At 52.8% G+C, this 16,295-nt stretch overlaps 5 protein-coding genes across 5 annotated transcripts; 2 read left to right on the plus strand and 3 right to left on the minus strand.

Moving 5' to 3' along the window:
* Positions 1-121: 121 nt before the first annotated feature.
* AYO21_06906 (hypothetical protein) lies at positions 122-4,366 on the minus strand (the record flags this gene model as incomplete). The annotated part of the gene is made up of 1 exon (XM_022656865.1): positions 122-4,366. One exon carries the CDS (start codon positions 4,364-4,366, stop codon positions 122-124), a length of 4,245 nt encoding a protein of 1,414 aa, XP_022510827.1.
* Positions 4,367-4,812: 446 nt separating this feature from the next.
* On the plus strand, positions 4,813-6,714 carry AYO21_06907 (hypothetical protein; the record flags this gene model as incomplete). Its single annotated transcript, XM_022656866.1, has 1 exon — positions 4,813-6,714. The coding sequence occupies one exon, from the start codon at positions 4,813-4,815 to the stop codon at positions 6,712-6,714; it is 1,902 nt and encodes a 633-aa protein (XP_022510828.1).
* Positions 6,715-8,199: 1,485 nt separating this feature from the next.
* On the minus strand, positions 8,200-9,030 carry AYO21_06908 (hypothetical protein; the record flags this gene model as incomplete). Its single annotated transcript, XM_022656867.1, has 2 exons — positions 8,200-8,759; positions 8,808-9,030. 2 exons carry the CDS (start codon positions 9,028-9,030, stop codon positions 8,200-8,202), a joined length of 783 nt encoding a protein of 260 aa, XP_022510829.1.
* A 690-nt stretch (positions 9,031-9,720) lies between these two features.
* Positions 9,721-10,878, plus strand: AYO21_06909 (hypothetical protein; the record flags this gene model as incomplete). Its single annotated transcript, XM_022656868.1, has 1 exon — positions 9,721-10,878. The coding sequence occupies one exon, from the start codon at positions 9,721-9,723 to the stop codon at positions 10,876-10,878; it is 1,158 nt and encodes a 385-aa protein (XP_022510830.1).
* Positions 10,879-13,045: 2,167 nt separating this feature from the next.
* On the minus strand, positions 13,046-15,215 carry AYO21_06910 (hypothetical protein; the record flags this gene model as incomplete). The annotated part of the gene is made up of 5 exons (XM_022656869.1): positions 13,046-14,038; positions 14,091-14,276; positions 14,368-14,566; positions 14,616-15,041; positions 15,100-15,215. 5 exons carry the CDS (start codon positions 15,213-15,215, stop codon positions 13,046-13,048), a joined length of 1,920 nt encoding a protein of 639 aa, XP_022510831.1.
* Between the last annotated feature and the right edge of the window lie 1,080 nt (positions 15,216-16,295).

Consider the following 16,295-nt stretch of genomic DNA (forward strand, 5'->3'; position numbering starts at 1 on the left):
GCTAACGATTGTGTTCGAATTTGATATGTGACAATGTTGATTGGGATTTCTGCGCTCCAGACTTTTGCGGCCTCTAACCAATTCTATAGCCGTATCAATAGCATCAATGTCGAATCCCAGCTCAAGCTAGACCGCCTCGCCCCCCAACGCTTGACAATGCCTTGCGCTGTATATCCGATACCGTCACCTCTGGCAAACTCTTAACACCATCCTGGTCTCTCCCAGCATTTGGAGGTGGGAGAAATCCGATCTGAACCAAATAAGCCAGATACAGCCCGATCTCACGCTTTGTGACACCACTTCCCGCACTGACGTCTTCTCGAGTCCATTTCTCGTCGGCGTAAAGTGCCTTCTCGGCATTGCTGTCATCGAGTTCTGGGGCGCGTGTATTCGAGGGGAGATCGTTCGCGACAAAGGTAAAGAGTGGCATTAGAGCAAAATCGGCGTGTGCGCTGACGTAGTGCTCAAGCGAAGATGCCCAAGGGACGTAATCCGTTAGGTCCACCTTGTATCCATAGGTTTGAAGAGCTGCGAGATATTGGTTGAACCGCAGTCTCGGGTGCCCTGTAATCTGAGCCACACTGACTCCTTGAGAAGACGGAGGATGGAAAGCACATGCCACCACCGTGCGAGCGACATGGTCCACCGGAACCATGTTCACCGTGTTGTTAATATTAGGCCGCGTACCGAGCTGTATGCAGCCCTTGAGCATCCGAATCAAAAAGTCGTCCGTGTTTGTGACGCCAGTCTTGGAAGAGCCAAGCACATAACCGGGCCTAACGATGCAGCCACGGAGGCCTCGTCGACCAGCTTCGCGACAAAGATATTCCGCTACCCATTTGCTCTGGCCATAGCCGGTGCCTAATCCTTTTCGACTGCCCATCAAGTCATCGTCTTCACTGATACCTTCTCCACCGGCGGCGACGATGCGTTCTGATTCGAAGACAAAGTGTTCGTGGTCGAGCACGCTGGTTGAGGACACGAACCCAAAGAATTTGGGTTTACCTTGGGCGCAGATCTTCATGGTTTCAATAGTGCCGAGAACGTTGGCTGGCTTGAGCATCTCGTATGTATTGATCCAATGAACTTGGGCACCATTATGGATGACAACGTCAACCTCGTCAACAATTTGCTTCCATCTTGTATCGGAAATGCCAAGTTGCGGCGGCCCTAGTTCGCCTGTGACACACTCGATTCGAGATTCCCACGAGTCATCCCAGACACCATAAGCCTGACATGTTGTTTTAATGCGGGAAAGTGCCGCTGCTTCGTCTTTGGCTCTGACCAGAACAAAGATTTTGTTAACTTGAGGGTTTTTGCGGTCCAAAAGATCTTTCAATACGAACGATCCCAAGAAACCTGTTGCCCCAGTAAGGAACACCACCGGCGCCGAAGGCACATTGGGAGAAGCAGAAGGGAATGAGGTAGGCAGCGTCTTGGCCATGATGGGGGCATCATCACCGTATTGATCTTCAGCCTTGACTCCGTTGGATTGAGTGCCATCTGCGGCACTTTCAACCTCAACTGCCTCTCCACCACCCAGAGAATCAGCCGCTCGCAAGTGATCAATGACAGCAGCCATCTCCTTCAGCGTGTGTCGATTATATATCCTGCTGATCGGAAGATTGACTCCAAGTGTTCTTCTGACCTGATAAGCGAGCTGTTGCGCTTTCATACTCTCACCACCAATCGCAAAGAACGAGTCGTTTGGACTGATGGTTCGCGGAATCAATCCTGGGACAAGTTTGGCCCAGATGTGTGCAAGGGCTAGTTCGCCTTCCGTGAGTTGTTGCAACATAGAAGACTTCCGCCGCGTCCGTGCTGAGAGTATTCCTGCGTCCGGGAAAGGCAGCTTGGGCCTGTCGACCTTGCCATTGGGATTTAAAGGCATAGCTTTCATCGGCACTATGACAGAAGGTACTGCATAAGCAGGTAGCTTGGTTCGCAGATACTCTTGCACTTCAATCTGAAGCAGTTGAAACCGCTCGACTCTCCCAATCAGAGTTCCGTCGTCCGGGATATCCTCTTTGCCCTTTTCGGCAAGGAATTGTGCCCACGCTTTCATTTGGGGCACAATGTAGCTGACCAGAGTCTGCTCCTCGAACTTGTCTCTTCGCACGAGAGTCACATTTTCGCGCACCAGCGGATGTCGAGAGAGGTGAGTGTCGATTTCTCCAAGTTCGATCCGGAAGCCTCTGATCTTTACTTGATCGTCAGCCCTGCCAGAGCATTCCACATCTCCTGTCGGCGTGTAACGTCCGAGATCTCCGCTGCGATAGAGGCGATCACGGGGTCCCAGGTAATACTTCGCCCAAGGCTCGTTCTTATATTTTTGTTCAAACCTTGCTTTATCTGACTCGAGGCCTTTTTCATGACCTGGGAACCAGTTGTTGACGAATTTCTTAGCCGTAAGCTCGGGAGTTCCCAAATAGCCTTCTGCAAGTCCACTTGCCCTGATGTAGATTTCTCCGATCTCGCCAACGGCACACAATTTGATCGGGTCGAAGCGGTTTATCACGAGCATCTGGACGTTATACATACCTCTGCCGACCGGGATGACGTCCTTCATACCATCGAGGAAGGCGTCGTTTTCGTTCCACGACGGTATCTCGTAGTAACTCACAGCTCTGGAAGTCTCTGTCGTTCCCCACATGTTGACGATCCGAACGTTGGGCGCCAGATTCTGTAGGGATCTACAGTCCCTCTTGATCAAGATATCCCCCACGAAAAAGGCATGATGAAGAGTTTCAAACTTTGCAGTTGCACCCCCGACCAGAATTTGACCCATGGCTGGTGTCAGATGTGTCACTGTCGCGCCATATTCTTTCATCCACTCTGCCAGTAGCTCGTTTTGGATATCATTCTTTGATGGCACAAGCAGCTGCGCCCCCAGGAACAGCGGTGTAAAAATGTCTCTTTGAATGGGATCGTGCGCGATGCCGCTCAGCATGGTGAATTTGTCTTTCTCAGACAAGTTGAACGTCATCGCCATCCAGTCGAAATAAAATGCCAATGAGTAGTGGCGACCTCTGACACCTTTCGGTTTACCTTCAGAACCAGACGTGAAAGAGAGGGTGGGAATCGAGTCAGGCCCAACCACAACCCCAGGACCTTTGGCTTTAAGTTCCCGGACAGACTCAAAAATATCCTTTCCGGCAACTTCGCCACCTTGAAGAAAGCCGTCATCCTGTAGGCGTAAAGCCGGGACCTCTGTCTTGAGGTCCAGATTGTCAGTTATAAAATCCCGTACCTTCTCCGAGAGTTCACCAGCATCTTGAGTAGCCTTATCGATGATGACAAGTGCCCGTGGTCTGGACACGTCCAGATAGATGTTTTGTCTATCAGGTGGGTAGGCAGGATCCAGTACTGAAAACGTGCCACCTGCCTTCAAAATACCCATAATGGCGACTACTAGGTCAACTCCCCGATAAGAGTATATCATGACAACATCACCCCTCTCCAGACCAGACTTGACCAGGTGATGGGCCAGAATATTGGAAGACTCGTGTATTTGCTGATAAGTGAATGTTCTTTCTGGCCCATCCTCAGATTTTGTTTCTACCACACATGTTCGTTCAGGATGCGCTTCCGCATTTGCAGCAAAGATATCGTGGATAGCGCCACGGAAAGACGACCACTCCAAATCGCTGGTTGGGTTGGGTATGAGAGCTTGCTCTTGAGGGGTGGCGAACACGATACCACCCACAGGAGCATGCACATCGCGCGCTGCATTTTCCAGCAGCTGCGTGATTTGAGCCAGGATTCCGGCTACCCTTGCACTCGACACAAGACGCTGGTTGTACCGCGCCGTCAGCCGGAGATCGCCTTCAGCGGAGCAAGAATATGACAGCAGAAAGTCGGTCGTTTCAGCACTACCGGGTAGACTGGCACCATCGTCATTGCTGTCGAAACAAGCAAATCGAAACAGAACCGGTCTCTTTAAGCTCGTCTGGAGATCTGCAAGAGGTACAATCTTCTCTGCGGCCTGAGCCGATAGTTCTAGTACCCTTTTGAGCAGCTGCGAGAACGGCTCCGAGGCAGCGACAGCTGTTCTGAGGACAAATGGAGGGCCGTTAGTTTTCGCATTAGTGCCGATGCTGATATCCTCGTCGCCAGTTAGCCTGCTCACCAGAACAATGAGAGTTGTCTGAATGACGGTGGTGAACGATGCGAGGCTAGACAGTGTTTTCAAGGCATCTCTGGTGGTTATCGGAGCAGCAAGCGACTCGGCCGCCTCGATGGGCCGTTTGTGTACATTCTCGGTGGTAACTTCAGGGTAGTCTCTGGTCAACGGCGAAATTGTTTGATCCTGTAGAAGTTGGGTCCACCAAGCCAGGCGCTCTTCGTGTGCAGCTGCTGTAGCCATGGCTGAGAGTGTATGCAGAAACAAATGAGCCTCGAGTGAGTCACCCAGGCTCTTGTACAGAGGGAGGAAAAAGGAAAAATTATCATTGCGCTGCCTGAGAAAATATTCCGCCGTAGCGAATTCAAGTGCAGGCCAGGATGCACGAGGACCTGGGGGTTCGATATCGGACTTGGCATCTCTATTATGTGCTCCGATTGGCCAGCCTTGCGTCAGCCTTGCTTCCCCAGACTCTAGCGACCTGTCACAATTTCAAATGGCGCGAGTGGCGCAATCACCAACGATAGCATCAATCTCTCTGCCCGCAGGTCACTCGATCCTGTAACACTTCAATCCGCACAACATGTTTCTGCTCTTTCAATAGATTCCCTTTGACGCGTTCAAGCACTTCTCTCTTGTTCTTTTCTTCTCCCCCGTTTAGTCAGTCACTCGCTTCGTCCTTCAGCACAATGCCCCCACGCCATTTCACCCGGTATATTGTTATCGCGGCAGTCTTCGTTTGTGGCCTCATAATATTGTCTTCGACGTCGAATCCCTCCACCGCCACCGTAATTGACGCAATCCCGTATCCAGAAGTCCTCCGAGATGTAATGCCCAAATTCACGGTCCCGAACCTCCGCTGGTCCTTCCAGAGTTCCGCACACAAACCTCCTGAACAGAAGAATAGCACGCATGGTGATAGCTCCTGGTACAGCGACTGGAAATGGCTCAATCCCTTCTCGTCCTCTGTGACGCTCGACGAAGACCGGGTCGTCTTACCTCCCCTGGCTGAACGGCCGCCAATTTACACATTCTACGACACTTCGATCGAAAGAGATGAAGATACAAAGAGCATCGATAAAGACTTTCTATTGACGTGGCGGCGGGCTTGGTGGGCACACGGGTTTCGACCGGTGATCTTGACTGATGCGGAGGCCATGAGCCATCCGCTCTATCAGACACTCCACGCAAAGGGCATGCCTGCTTCGCTGGAGCAAGAATTCCGACAGTGGTTGGCATGGGCTCATATGGGGACTGGCATGCTTGCCAGCTGGTACTGCTTGCCCATGGGCCCTGCTGATGATGCTCTTCTGTCTCACCTCCGTCGTGGTCAGTATCCTGAGCTGACCAAGTTTAAAGGCTTGGGGTCTGGTCTTTTTGCCGGAGAAAAGACCCAAATAAATGATGCCATCAAATCCGCACTCGACAACGTCAAACTGAGCTCTTTCAAAACCATTGCGGATGCCATTGACGCAGAACGTTTCAAAGTTGAGCAGCCCACTTCCATCGCGCATTATGATCCCAAGACAGTGGCTTCCAAATACCCTATTCTGGCAGAATTGATGGCCAAAGATGTGAACAAAGGCCGACGTTCGCTAAACCAACTCATGATCGCACATCTTCAAGTCGTGTGGCAAAATACATTCAGTGCTGGCATTGCCGTCCTGCAGCCTCTTGCAGCCCACACCTTCACGCTTGTTCAACCGTCCAAGGATCTGGCTCGGCTTCTTGCGGAATGTCCCAGTTCGATCTTGCAATCATCTTGTCCTCCGAACCGGCCAAAATGCTCCCCCTGTACTGGCTCGAAATTGAGAATCACGACGGCTCCTTCCTTTCGGAATACGTCTTCTTTGTTTACGATTGCCGTTGTACCTCACCCTTATACAATGATCACACTGATGAATCAATCTGATGCCATATCGGTTGCTCATATCAGGCGGCACACTGAACGAGATCCTTGGATAACCGCAGTTACGCGGGATCTATTGGGAGACGCCCGTGGAGGCCCAAGCAGGGTAGTAGCCTTGAAGGATGCGGTGGCATCAGAATATGGCGAACAGCGCTCCTTGTGGTTTACCACTGAACATTTCCCTGCGTCTTTCAATCCACCACCCCCTCCCCCAAAGTCACCGACCAATGACGCCCGTCCAGCGAAGGAGGAAGTTTCTCCGTTTCCAGAGGATTGGCTCACAGATCTCGACTGGCACTTTGGCTTTCCCATCCCAAGGACGACCGTGTCTCACGGAGAATCTTTGCCTCCAGTACCCGGACCTGAGCGTTGGGCCAAATTTCCGTCTGGTCTTCCCACCGAGCGTAAAAAGGCGTCTGATCCCAACCCACCTACAGAAGAACAGGCGGCAATCGAGGTCGACCTTTTACGGAAGGCAAGGAAAACCGTCAATAGCAAGGACGAGGCTGTGCTCAAGATCCGCGGCGTGGCAGAGGCGTGGAATCTGGCCGACGCGGAGGCTTGGAAGTTTGTGAAGAGTTTCCGTGCCCGTCAGGTAGTGGAGAGACTGAGATTTGAGGAGGAGGAGTCGGCATATGAAACTGGGGGCGTGAGAGGGAATAATCGATGGTGGGGCTCATGATTCGGATTTGCCCTCGACTATGAGCCTGGGCAGTCGTGGTCACTGGACAGATATGAAGCCCGGAATATCGGTTTAGTGCCCAAGGTGACCGGCCTGCCGAGGCTGCTCCATCGCAAAGCCTCGATGTAGATGGTGAGTGACTGTAAGCCATGATACATCACGGTCTTCAAACAATGTCCAGATACAGGCGATAGCTGGTTTTCGCCAGATGTGTTACTTTCTGCCGGACCTCAATCAACCCCCTACGGATTCAAGGGAGGGACGCACAAATTGGGAAAGCATTGCCCACGACGACTTGAGTGGAATAGCTGATTCCAGGGGTCCGGGCCAGGAGGACCCCATGAAGCACCGTCGAAGACCAACGTCGAAGAGCACCGTCGAGGGAAGGCCTTGTCATATCTCCGGGTTAATGGTCAGATCTCCAAAGTGCAGGTCGAGGGCCATGTACCAGGAAAAGGCTTGAATTACCGGCTGGAGGATGATCGAGAGCGGTCGAGAATCTGGTATCGAGTCTGGCACTGCTTGTTTCGGACGTGTCTGTGCATTCTCAATCTCGATCTCGGTGCCGTTTGTGGCAACCACACATTCCCGTGTAAGGAAGGGATGCCTCAGGTTCAGATCGCGTTCCGGCCAATTTCCCGAGTACGCGTCGGGACTTGCTACCTGGTGCTGGCGAAAGTCGACTTGGTTGCTGATGGTGAACGGGAGGAATTATCATCGTCGCGCCGTCTGATCCTGTCATCGCTGAAGTTATGCCTTTTTGTGTGTTGACTGATCCATGTGGGACCTTATTCTTGACAAGACCAACCAGTCTCGGAGGATTTCGTGATGACCCGAATGAGCGCGTCTTCGCGACTGATGCAGGTTCTTGCGGAGAAGAATCTTAGACCACAGCGATCCTGTGTGAGAGAAAAAAGTCTTCGATACTCTACTCTTTTTGGTCACAGGTCATAAGTCGAAAGGTCACAACTTGAAAGAGAAAATACGACTTTAGGGAAGCATCCTCCTTCAAACCGACACGGGTGTTTTAGCGGCAAAGGCAAAGGGGGGTGTTGGAATGTGCCAACTATGCTGCTTGGCTATTGAAGCCAGTGCTGAGGTGTCAGCCAGGAATGTCGTTGCTCTTGGACGGGAAAATCTCTGGCTTGGCGAGACATCTGGATCTGGTGTGTGACATCCATCCATCCCTTGCATTCATCCCTTATCGTCAGGGGTCGCTCGTGTTCTAAACGCCCCACATGGAGTGAGTGAGTTCGGTTTCGTGGTATATGTACCTGAGGAGAAGGTTTCGGCGGCGAGATATTACGAGACCGCGATCGATAATGAGTGGGTGCTTCATCACAATACCACAACATAGCTCATAACCTAGAGAAAGGACACGGGAACGCGGTTTGTAAAGCCGGGTAGAGAAAAAAAAATCTCTGTTCAATGGGGATGACATGAATCGGTGGCACATTTCCGAATTTAAAACAGCATTATGGTGCCTCATGAAGGATACAGGTCCTCCGTCATATTCGGCGAACTGATGCGCTCATTGTCCAACGCTGCTGCAAGCTCGTCTGCAGTGGCAAAGGATCCTTCAGTCCAACAGGCCTCGATGATGTGGCCAAGCCATATGCCGTCGGTCGACGGAAGACTGGCCTTGCTTGGCCAGGAAAAGGGATGTCCAGGTTGTCGAGGTTGCCAGTCTTGGAAGAGGTCGAATTTGCAATCCCGACCAGTAACGACTTCGAACATGACGGTCCCAAAATTTCCAATGTCAGTGAGGACGGATCCGCCATCTGCATTAGGTTTCTTCATATCCCAGTCCAGCGGTATCAGACTAGATTCCCCAAAGTCAGTGATGTAGATCGATTGGCCGTCGTCGATCAAGAAGTTGTCGGAGCGGACGTCAGCCACAATGACACGCCGGCGGTGAATCTCTGAGAGCGTATGCGCCATTTCCGACAACCACCTCAGTTGCGTCTGCCGGGATGGCTTCTCACGTTCCAAGTAGCTGCAAAGATCGCCGTATGTGGCGTGTTTCATTCGAATTGACAGATCGGCTGAATCGAGATCATAACAGGGCACTACTCCAGGGCAGCCTTACAGACGTCTGAAAATTGCCTTTTCTTTATTGAACTGGTCCACTCGGTATTGCAGCATATCGAAGTCTCCCGGCTCGACGGTGAGCGTCCCGTCGCTAGGGACATCGACCCCTAGCCAGAGCCGTGGTATTTTCACCGCAAAAGTCCCCGCCCGAACGTTCAAGCCAGAGCCGCCCGTCCCCAGGATTTCTTGTGTCACGGCTGTGCCATCTAGATGGAGGAACCCCATGATCGCTGGGGCAAGCGAGCGAGTGAGGGAGGGTGAGGGAACGACCAGTGAGGTATACCGAGGGTTGAAGGCAGGGATATAGGTGACGTGAAGAATATCCAAGCAATGCTTTAGGTGGTCGAATGTAAGTAGCAGGAAATACTGAGTAGGGAGGACAAATGGCCAGAAGTTCACAGGCGTGTTGTAACTCAGCTAATGGTGCCTCTGCGTGTCCTGCCCTGTCACTGCCTGTCTGGATCTCATAAGGTGGATTGTCTCACTGCCTGTGAGACCAAGGGCGTCCAAATCTCTACATACTTGTAGTAGGTATGAGGGTGACGGTATTGACCATGCCTCTTTTGGAATCTCGCTGGGTGATTCGTGAAGTAATAGGTCAAAGGGTTTTGACGGTGCCGGAAGCTACACGGCTGGCCACCTTAGCTTCTTCTGTTATACCTAGAAGTACTTTTGGCTGTTTAGCGGATACGGCGCCACAGAAAGGATGATCACCTCCTTGTAGGGTGCTAGGGTGCGAGGGCTCGTGCGTGACAGGCAAGGACCCTGAGGCTCTTCACACGTAACAGTGACGTACGTCCTCATATGCCAGATGCGCCTCTTCCTCAGTTGGCCTAATATGAAGTGGCCCAGCGCTTTGCACAAGTTACGCATCCACACCCATCAAAGTCTATCGCAGACTCATCCATCACTAAAATGCCACCCAAGAAACTCCCACCTCCAACATCGCGGGCAGCCAAGCCGCAGCAGACACGGTCATCGCAGGAAAAGCAACAATCCCAAAGCACTCGAAACCCCGCAGCCACCAATGCACCTTCCACACCTGCCAGCGGGCCAGCGCCAGCGCCAGCGATTCCAGACCACGAAGTGAAACAAAGCTCGTCCGTAAGCGCCCAGCTCGCCCTCGAAGCGGCAAAGAAAGCCTACGAGCTCCGTCAAGCCGCCTATGGCGCTGCCGACCCTAACGCCCGCGAAGAAATCCTGGCCAAGGCCGTCAACAAGGAGATCGAGGCCGAGTCGTTCGGCAAGGCCGCCAAGTATACTCGTTCCGGTGCGTTTCAGGGTCTCGCCGCCGGTGCTGGGCTCGGCGTGCAGCCCGGCGTGACGCTGGGGAAATTGACCGGTGCCTTGGTTGGCGGCGTGGTGTCGTCGGCTGGCGCGTTGTTGGGTGGTGGTATTGGCTCGGCATACGGGGCTATCAGTGGTCCATTTTGGGATCTGGGCCAGATGGCCAGCCACGGCGTCCGGAGTATCGTGGGCGATTTTCCAAACTGGGAAGCCACCTCGAGTCAGAAAAAGGCGCTAGAGAAGATGGTGATGGAGGCGCAGAAGACCAAGGCCCCGACACAGGAGGAATTGGAGGAGATGCGGAGTGATGACGGAGGCCGCAGTCAGGCAGACTTCCAGCAATGGTCCAAGGACCTGACCAGCTACCTCCCGCGTATGCCATCCATGCCAAAATTGCCTTCGATGTCGTCGATGCCGTCAATGCCGTCAATGCCGTCAGTTCCAGGACTAGGAGGGCTTTCTAGAGGGCAAACTGCCACAACCCAGGCCGAAAACAAGGCCCAGCCAGCGACAGCATCGAACCAAGCTCGACAACAGAAATCATCAACAAAACCTGACAAGCCTCCCAAGCCTCAAGCTGCTCCCCCAAAACCAACCAGTGGGATGCCTCCTTCGCAATCCCAACAAAAGACCAACGGAAATGCACCGAGAAAGGCGCCTAAGAAACTGGAGATCAGGCGTAAAGAGATGACTTCACCTTCACAGTCTACCCAGTCCACCATTCGAAGAAAGCCGCCCAAACTGGAGACGTGTTCCAAATCCACGACAGCGAACGGGAAGGCATGAGATGGCAAAATGCACGAGTTATCAACCCAACCATCTAGGGGTTTTGGTGAGATGTGTCAGCAAACAGGATATCCAGGCATCGTCGTCTGCAGGAATGCCCTCTGGATGACCTCCAGCCACGGGTAGTATTCTCCAGCATCAGAGCCAGCGTGTGAATCTTGAAAGGATTGCCTGCCCTGCTGAACCAGGCACACGCAAGCGTTTACAGCGTCGAGGCAATCCCTTAACAGTCATGACCGGGGGAATTGACTTGATCACGCCTTGAGGAAATGGAAAACCCGAGCAAAAGTTTCCCCCAGCTACGAGCAGTGATGGAGGACCACATTTCCATGATTGCCATTCTTCCTTCGAAAGAGCTGAGTTCTCGTTTCCGTTCGCGCGGTGGAGTCGTCAATCGCGCGTTGGAACAGACACCAGCGTTGGAACAGACACCAGCGTTGGAACAGACACCAGCTTTCGGACCACAAGAAGAACCATGTGAAACAGCAGTTGAATAGTGCAGGGCAGGGCATGGCAGAGAAGACGTACCCACTTGCCACTTCTGTAACCCCAGCTGCCCAAGGCGGCAGTGCAGTTCAAGCCAGGATTCTCGGTTCTCGCCCTCCTGGACCCGGTGAAACGAGAAATAAGGTCGACCCTCCTACGTTCGGCAGATCGGCAGCATAAATGGGGACGAACCCGCCGAGTCAGCGAGTCAGCAGGACTCGGGTCCTGGTCTCGACGGTACGGAGCGAGCCAGATTGCTGGAAGGATGGGAGGATGGAAGGAAGAATAGAGAGCGGATCAGTGTGTCTGTCTGATTGTGGGGAAGGAAGGGTTTTAGAGAGAACCTCCTTTGGTGTTGTGTCGTGTTGAGCACTGAAATCACCGCTCTGACAAAGGAAAGAGTCCCGAGTAACAACAGTTAACCAGGAACCAGGCATTCGACAGGCGAGTGAGCAGTGGAGAGGGTGTATAGCCTTCCGAGTACTCGGCATTTATTCCTTAGAGGTAGCTCCGGGGAAGTTGGATCGAGGAATTCCAACAAAATATACTTTGTCGATCCCTGTTCCTTCGGATTCCATCTCATCTCCTGCTCCGCAAATCCACCTGCAAGGCTAAGGTCTGACTTCTGTACCTACATAGATACACGTACTTTAGCCCGACGCTCCTCCACTCCGGGGTTTTAAGAGTACCCCAGGACCCAGGACCCAGGGCTCAAGACCAAGGTAGGCAAGTAAGAGGCGGCATATTCGTAAGTGCCTTTGCGTGGCTCCAAGGCGTGAAGAGCGTGTGAGGTAGCACTAGGTACCTATGTAGGATGTAGGTGGGAATTGTCTCCTCTCCTTCCACTTGGGCGACGGCAGACAGCAGACGGCAGGCGGACGGGAAGGATTCGACATGATCGACACATTACCCATTCCACGCACTCCCGTCCCATCCCTATTGCCCGTTCCCGAGCAGCTAGTGGCTACCCCTACGATCCCGCGTGGTGAGCTCCCACAAAAATCCTCCGTCCTTGTCCGCATTTCATTATTAGTGTCGTCCCCAGACTGACCGAATCCACCATACCAACCATGCTCGTAAAGGGCAGAGGTAAGGAAGGACTCGGCCCTGTTGATCTGTTGATCCAGTCCCCATCCCCCAGTTTCCGCATGATGCATTATGCACAATGTCGATCATGTTTTGGGTTCGGCTGCGGTAGATCATCTCCAGCAGGTCGAGTGGTTCCTCTCCACTCCTGGCAACAAGCACATGTCATCCATCGAGGACGACTCAAACACCTACTCCGTATACCTACCGACTCGGTACAGAACGAGCATGAGTGGCCAGAACAGTGAGTAGGAGAGGAGACCTAGGTCAAAGAGCCGGCGAGCATATACAGAGATAACTCAGAAGAAGAATATTTGGATAATGGCATCGTTCAATCTGCCTAAACTATCTACTCTCATAGCATGAATGGCAAAAGGGGTATGTAAGCACGACCGATTTTGTCAAGCGTAGACTGGATAGCCTCTCCACTTAAACATAGCATCCGCCGTGTCTTCTGGCTCAGCGATCGACGTGATTCATCAATCTCGAATGAAAATCTCGAATAAACATGGGCTTTATGCATGCTCGGTAAAGATTGTTTCGGGTATCCACGATACGCTCTTGCTTTCGTAGTTGATACTGACCAGACGCGGGCTCAAACGTTTGCCGTCTTCTCGGTAACCTCTTCACGATCGGAGGAAACATATTCGTCCGCATCGAACTTGTAGAGCTGTGGTGGAGTAAGGCCCTTTCGTCGAAGAATTTGAGTCTTGAACCAGTATGGGAACACCTGGTTGACTTGGTAATGCATGTGTGTACGAGTCGGCACGGCAAAGACGTAATCCAACTCTTCCAGGGTCCGCTGTTTGGTCTCTGGAAGCCACAAGAAGATCATGAAGAATGCAACAACGTTCAGTCCGGCATAGAATCCAAATGCACCCTGTGGTTTCATCGCTTGGAGCATACGCGGGAACGTAAGAGACAGGACTGACGCCCAGAAGTTGTTGGTCGCCACGGCCCACGACATGCCAACTTCACGATGAGACAGTGGGAAAACTTCGGCCGAGTAGGTAAATGGGACAGGCCCTTCTCCAGGCGAGTAGAAGGCGTCGAACAAGAAAATGAATAGCGCAATGAGTCCGAGATGCGCGTCGCTGCTCTCCGGAATCCAGAAGCAGAATCCAGCTGCCAGCAAAGTCCAGCACATGTTGGGGAACGTGAAGAGCAACAGCGCCCTGCGGCCGAAGGTGTCAATCGTCCAGACGGCGGGCCAGGCGAAGAGAAAGTTGACCAGGCCGAAACCCCAAGATGCGAGCAAGGAACCTGTCACGCTGGCTCCCGCGTTGGAAAAGACAGTGGATGAGTAAAAAGCAATGATGTTGATGCCACACATCTGCTGTGCAATCATCACGACACCTGAAGCCTGGGTTGCGCGTCGAATACGCGGGATGGTAAATAGTTCGATGAATCGAGTGAAGATGTTGCCATGAGTGGCGACTGCTGACTCCTCGACGAGAATGTCTTCCTGGACAAGTTGTGCGTGAATGTAGTAAAGATCACGAGCCGCTTGAAGAGGGCTTCTTCGCAGTCGGAGCAAAGCTTTGTATGCTTTGGAGTGGCGTCCTTTCTTCATCAACCAACGAGGAGACTGATGATAGGTTAGTCGTGAGGTTCTCTAAAGGCTGTTCTACCAGACTCACCTCTGGGCAGAACCAGATACCAGCAACGAGGGGTATAGCAGGAATAAAGGCGGAACCCAACTGCAGGCGCCACGCTATGTCGCCAGTGTCCTTGACCGCCAGGTTTGCGCAAGTACCCAAAAAGATTCCGAACGCCGTCCACACTTGCCACGACATAACGAGACCACCACGGATGTTGGTTGGGGACTGGCTTGTTGTTAGTGATCAAACGTTGTTCCGGACATGACTCGGAGCTTTGAAATTCGGGCTCCAGTTATGACAGATGAAAGGGACTTACATTTTCAGCCGAGAACACAGGAACAGTCACTTCTTTGAGACCCATACCGATACCCAAAAGGATACGAGTCGCGACCAACTGCCCCCAGTGTTGAGTACAAGCTGAGCCAATAGGTGCGAGCAGAGAGAAGACGGCACCAACGAAAATAGTTCCGCGACGGCCAAGCCAGTCATTCAGGGGATCGGAGATCCATCCCGCACTGCAGGGGTCAGTATGGCCTGGATGTAAAGGTGGTAGAAGGAACATACAAGAAGGCGATGGCGATGTAAGGGCAGGAGTTGATGAATCCAATTAGCCATGAGTTGTCTTCACAGTTGCCTTTGGCTTCGCAAACTGGACCAGAATCAGGAATACCGAAGGCGACTGGGAAAGTCAGGTTGGCGCCATTGGATCCCGTTTGATCCCAGCCCTGGATAGCTGCGGCGATCGAGTTGAGGACAATGGTAAAGTAGAGGGTCTTGGGGTGTCTCCAGCGGTGGGTGACTTCCTCGCGGAGGAGTTGACGTTCGCTCTCTTCCAGTTCGGGGATATGCTCGATAGCATGGGGACTCTGGGCAACCAGCGCACCCTTTTTCAAGAGCGGCAGGATGTCGGTCAAGCCGTTTTCATTGGCGTAGTTTTCGACATCTTGGAGCATCTGCTCACGCGGGATGCCAACCAGAGGATTGCGAACTCTGTACAACGTGTTAGTGGAACCAACTCGGACGGGAGCGCGAAGCGTGATTGACTCACTCTCCAGTGGTGTTGGATGTCAGTTGAGCTACACTGGCCTTGCGTTTGGACTCGTCAGCGAAGAGGATACTCTCTCTGCGGTGCTCCTGAGCAGGAGCATCCTTGATGTCAGCCATGGTGGTGGTCAAGATCTCCGGAGGTTTAACGGGTAAAGAGAACAGGAGGACACGACGGAGGGGAGAGAGGAATGACGAGTTGAGCAGATGGGGAACGGCCGATCTCTTTATGAAGCTTTCGCAGGGTGAGGCAGCTTCACTAGTGCTAACGTGCAGCAGTGGGCACGCAGACCAGAGTGAAGATCAGCTCCAAGTACGGTTGAATTCACACAGATTGGACACTCGTGCGGTGCTCCTCATCTCGTAACCCTGGTCACTCCTCATTCATGGGTCCCCGGTGGCATTCTGCATCTGAGCATCAGCATGTGGGGGGAGGAACCGGGGGAGCCAAGTTCTGGAGGGCCGCTGATCGAGTCGTGATTCGGAAATAGGAATATTGTTGGACCGAGAAGAGCAAGGGAGGAGCCATCACGCGACACGACAAGGGGTGGTGGACGCGAGGGGGGGGCAAGGGAGGGAGGGTGGAAGGGTCAGGCAGCCACTGGAAACGGCAACGAGGTGGTTTGTGCAACATCAATGGACTTGGGCCCAAGCGCATCAAGTAGTGGAAGGGAAAACCTAGGAATAATGCAGCGACTTGAGCAGGACGAGGCAAGGTTTGACGTGAGAGAAAGCCAATGAGATACACAGGAGGTAGAGGAGAAAGACGAGAAAGATGGGGCTGAGCGCAGTCACTCAACCTCATCCTTTCAATCTTCGGCCTCCATCTTCCTCCACCTCCTCGACCAGAAGGGACTAAGTTAGCAACTTGTCACTCTACGAGTACCTACGCCCCCTCGCCCCCCCTTGTCGCGCCGAGATGCCTATGTCGTCTTTGCGGTCCATGCACTCTGCATGTCCTTCGGGTATTTGGCCACCACTACCGAACATTTGAATTGGAGCGGCTGCAAATCGTTGAGACGTCTGGATGACGACTACCTCCGAAATACAGAGAAGACACATTAGCCCTACCCCTGCAATGCTTCCCCAACGACCTGTCTACTGGCTACTGGCTACAGACGAGATGCCTCCCATGTCTACCCCTCGAAGCTGCAGTCTGCCGGCACTCCTCACCAACCAACGTGCGGATTCTTGGCCCGT

The sequence above is a fragment of the Fonsecaea monophora genome, assembly GCF_001642475.1.
Source record: "Fonsecaea monophora strain CBS 269.37 chromosome Unknown Scaff50, whole genome shotgun sequence".
NCBI classification, from domain to species: domain Eukaryota; kingdom Fungi; phylum Ascomycota; class Eurotiomycetes; order Chaetothyriales; family Herpotrichiellaceae; genus Fonsecaea; species Fonsecaea monophora.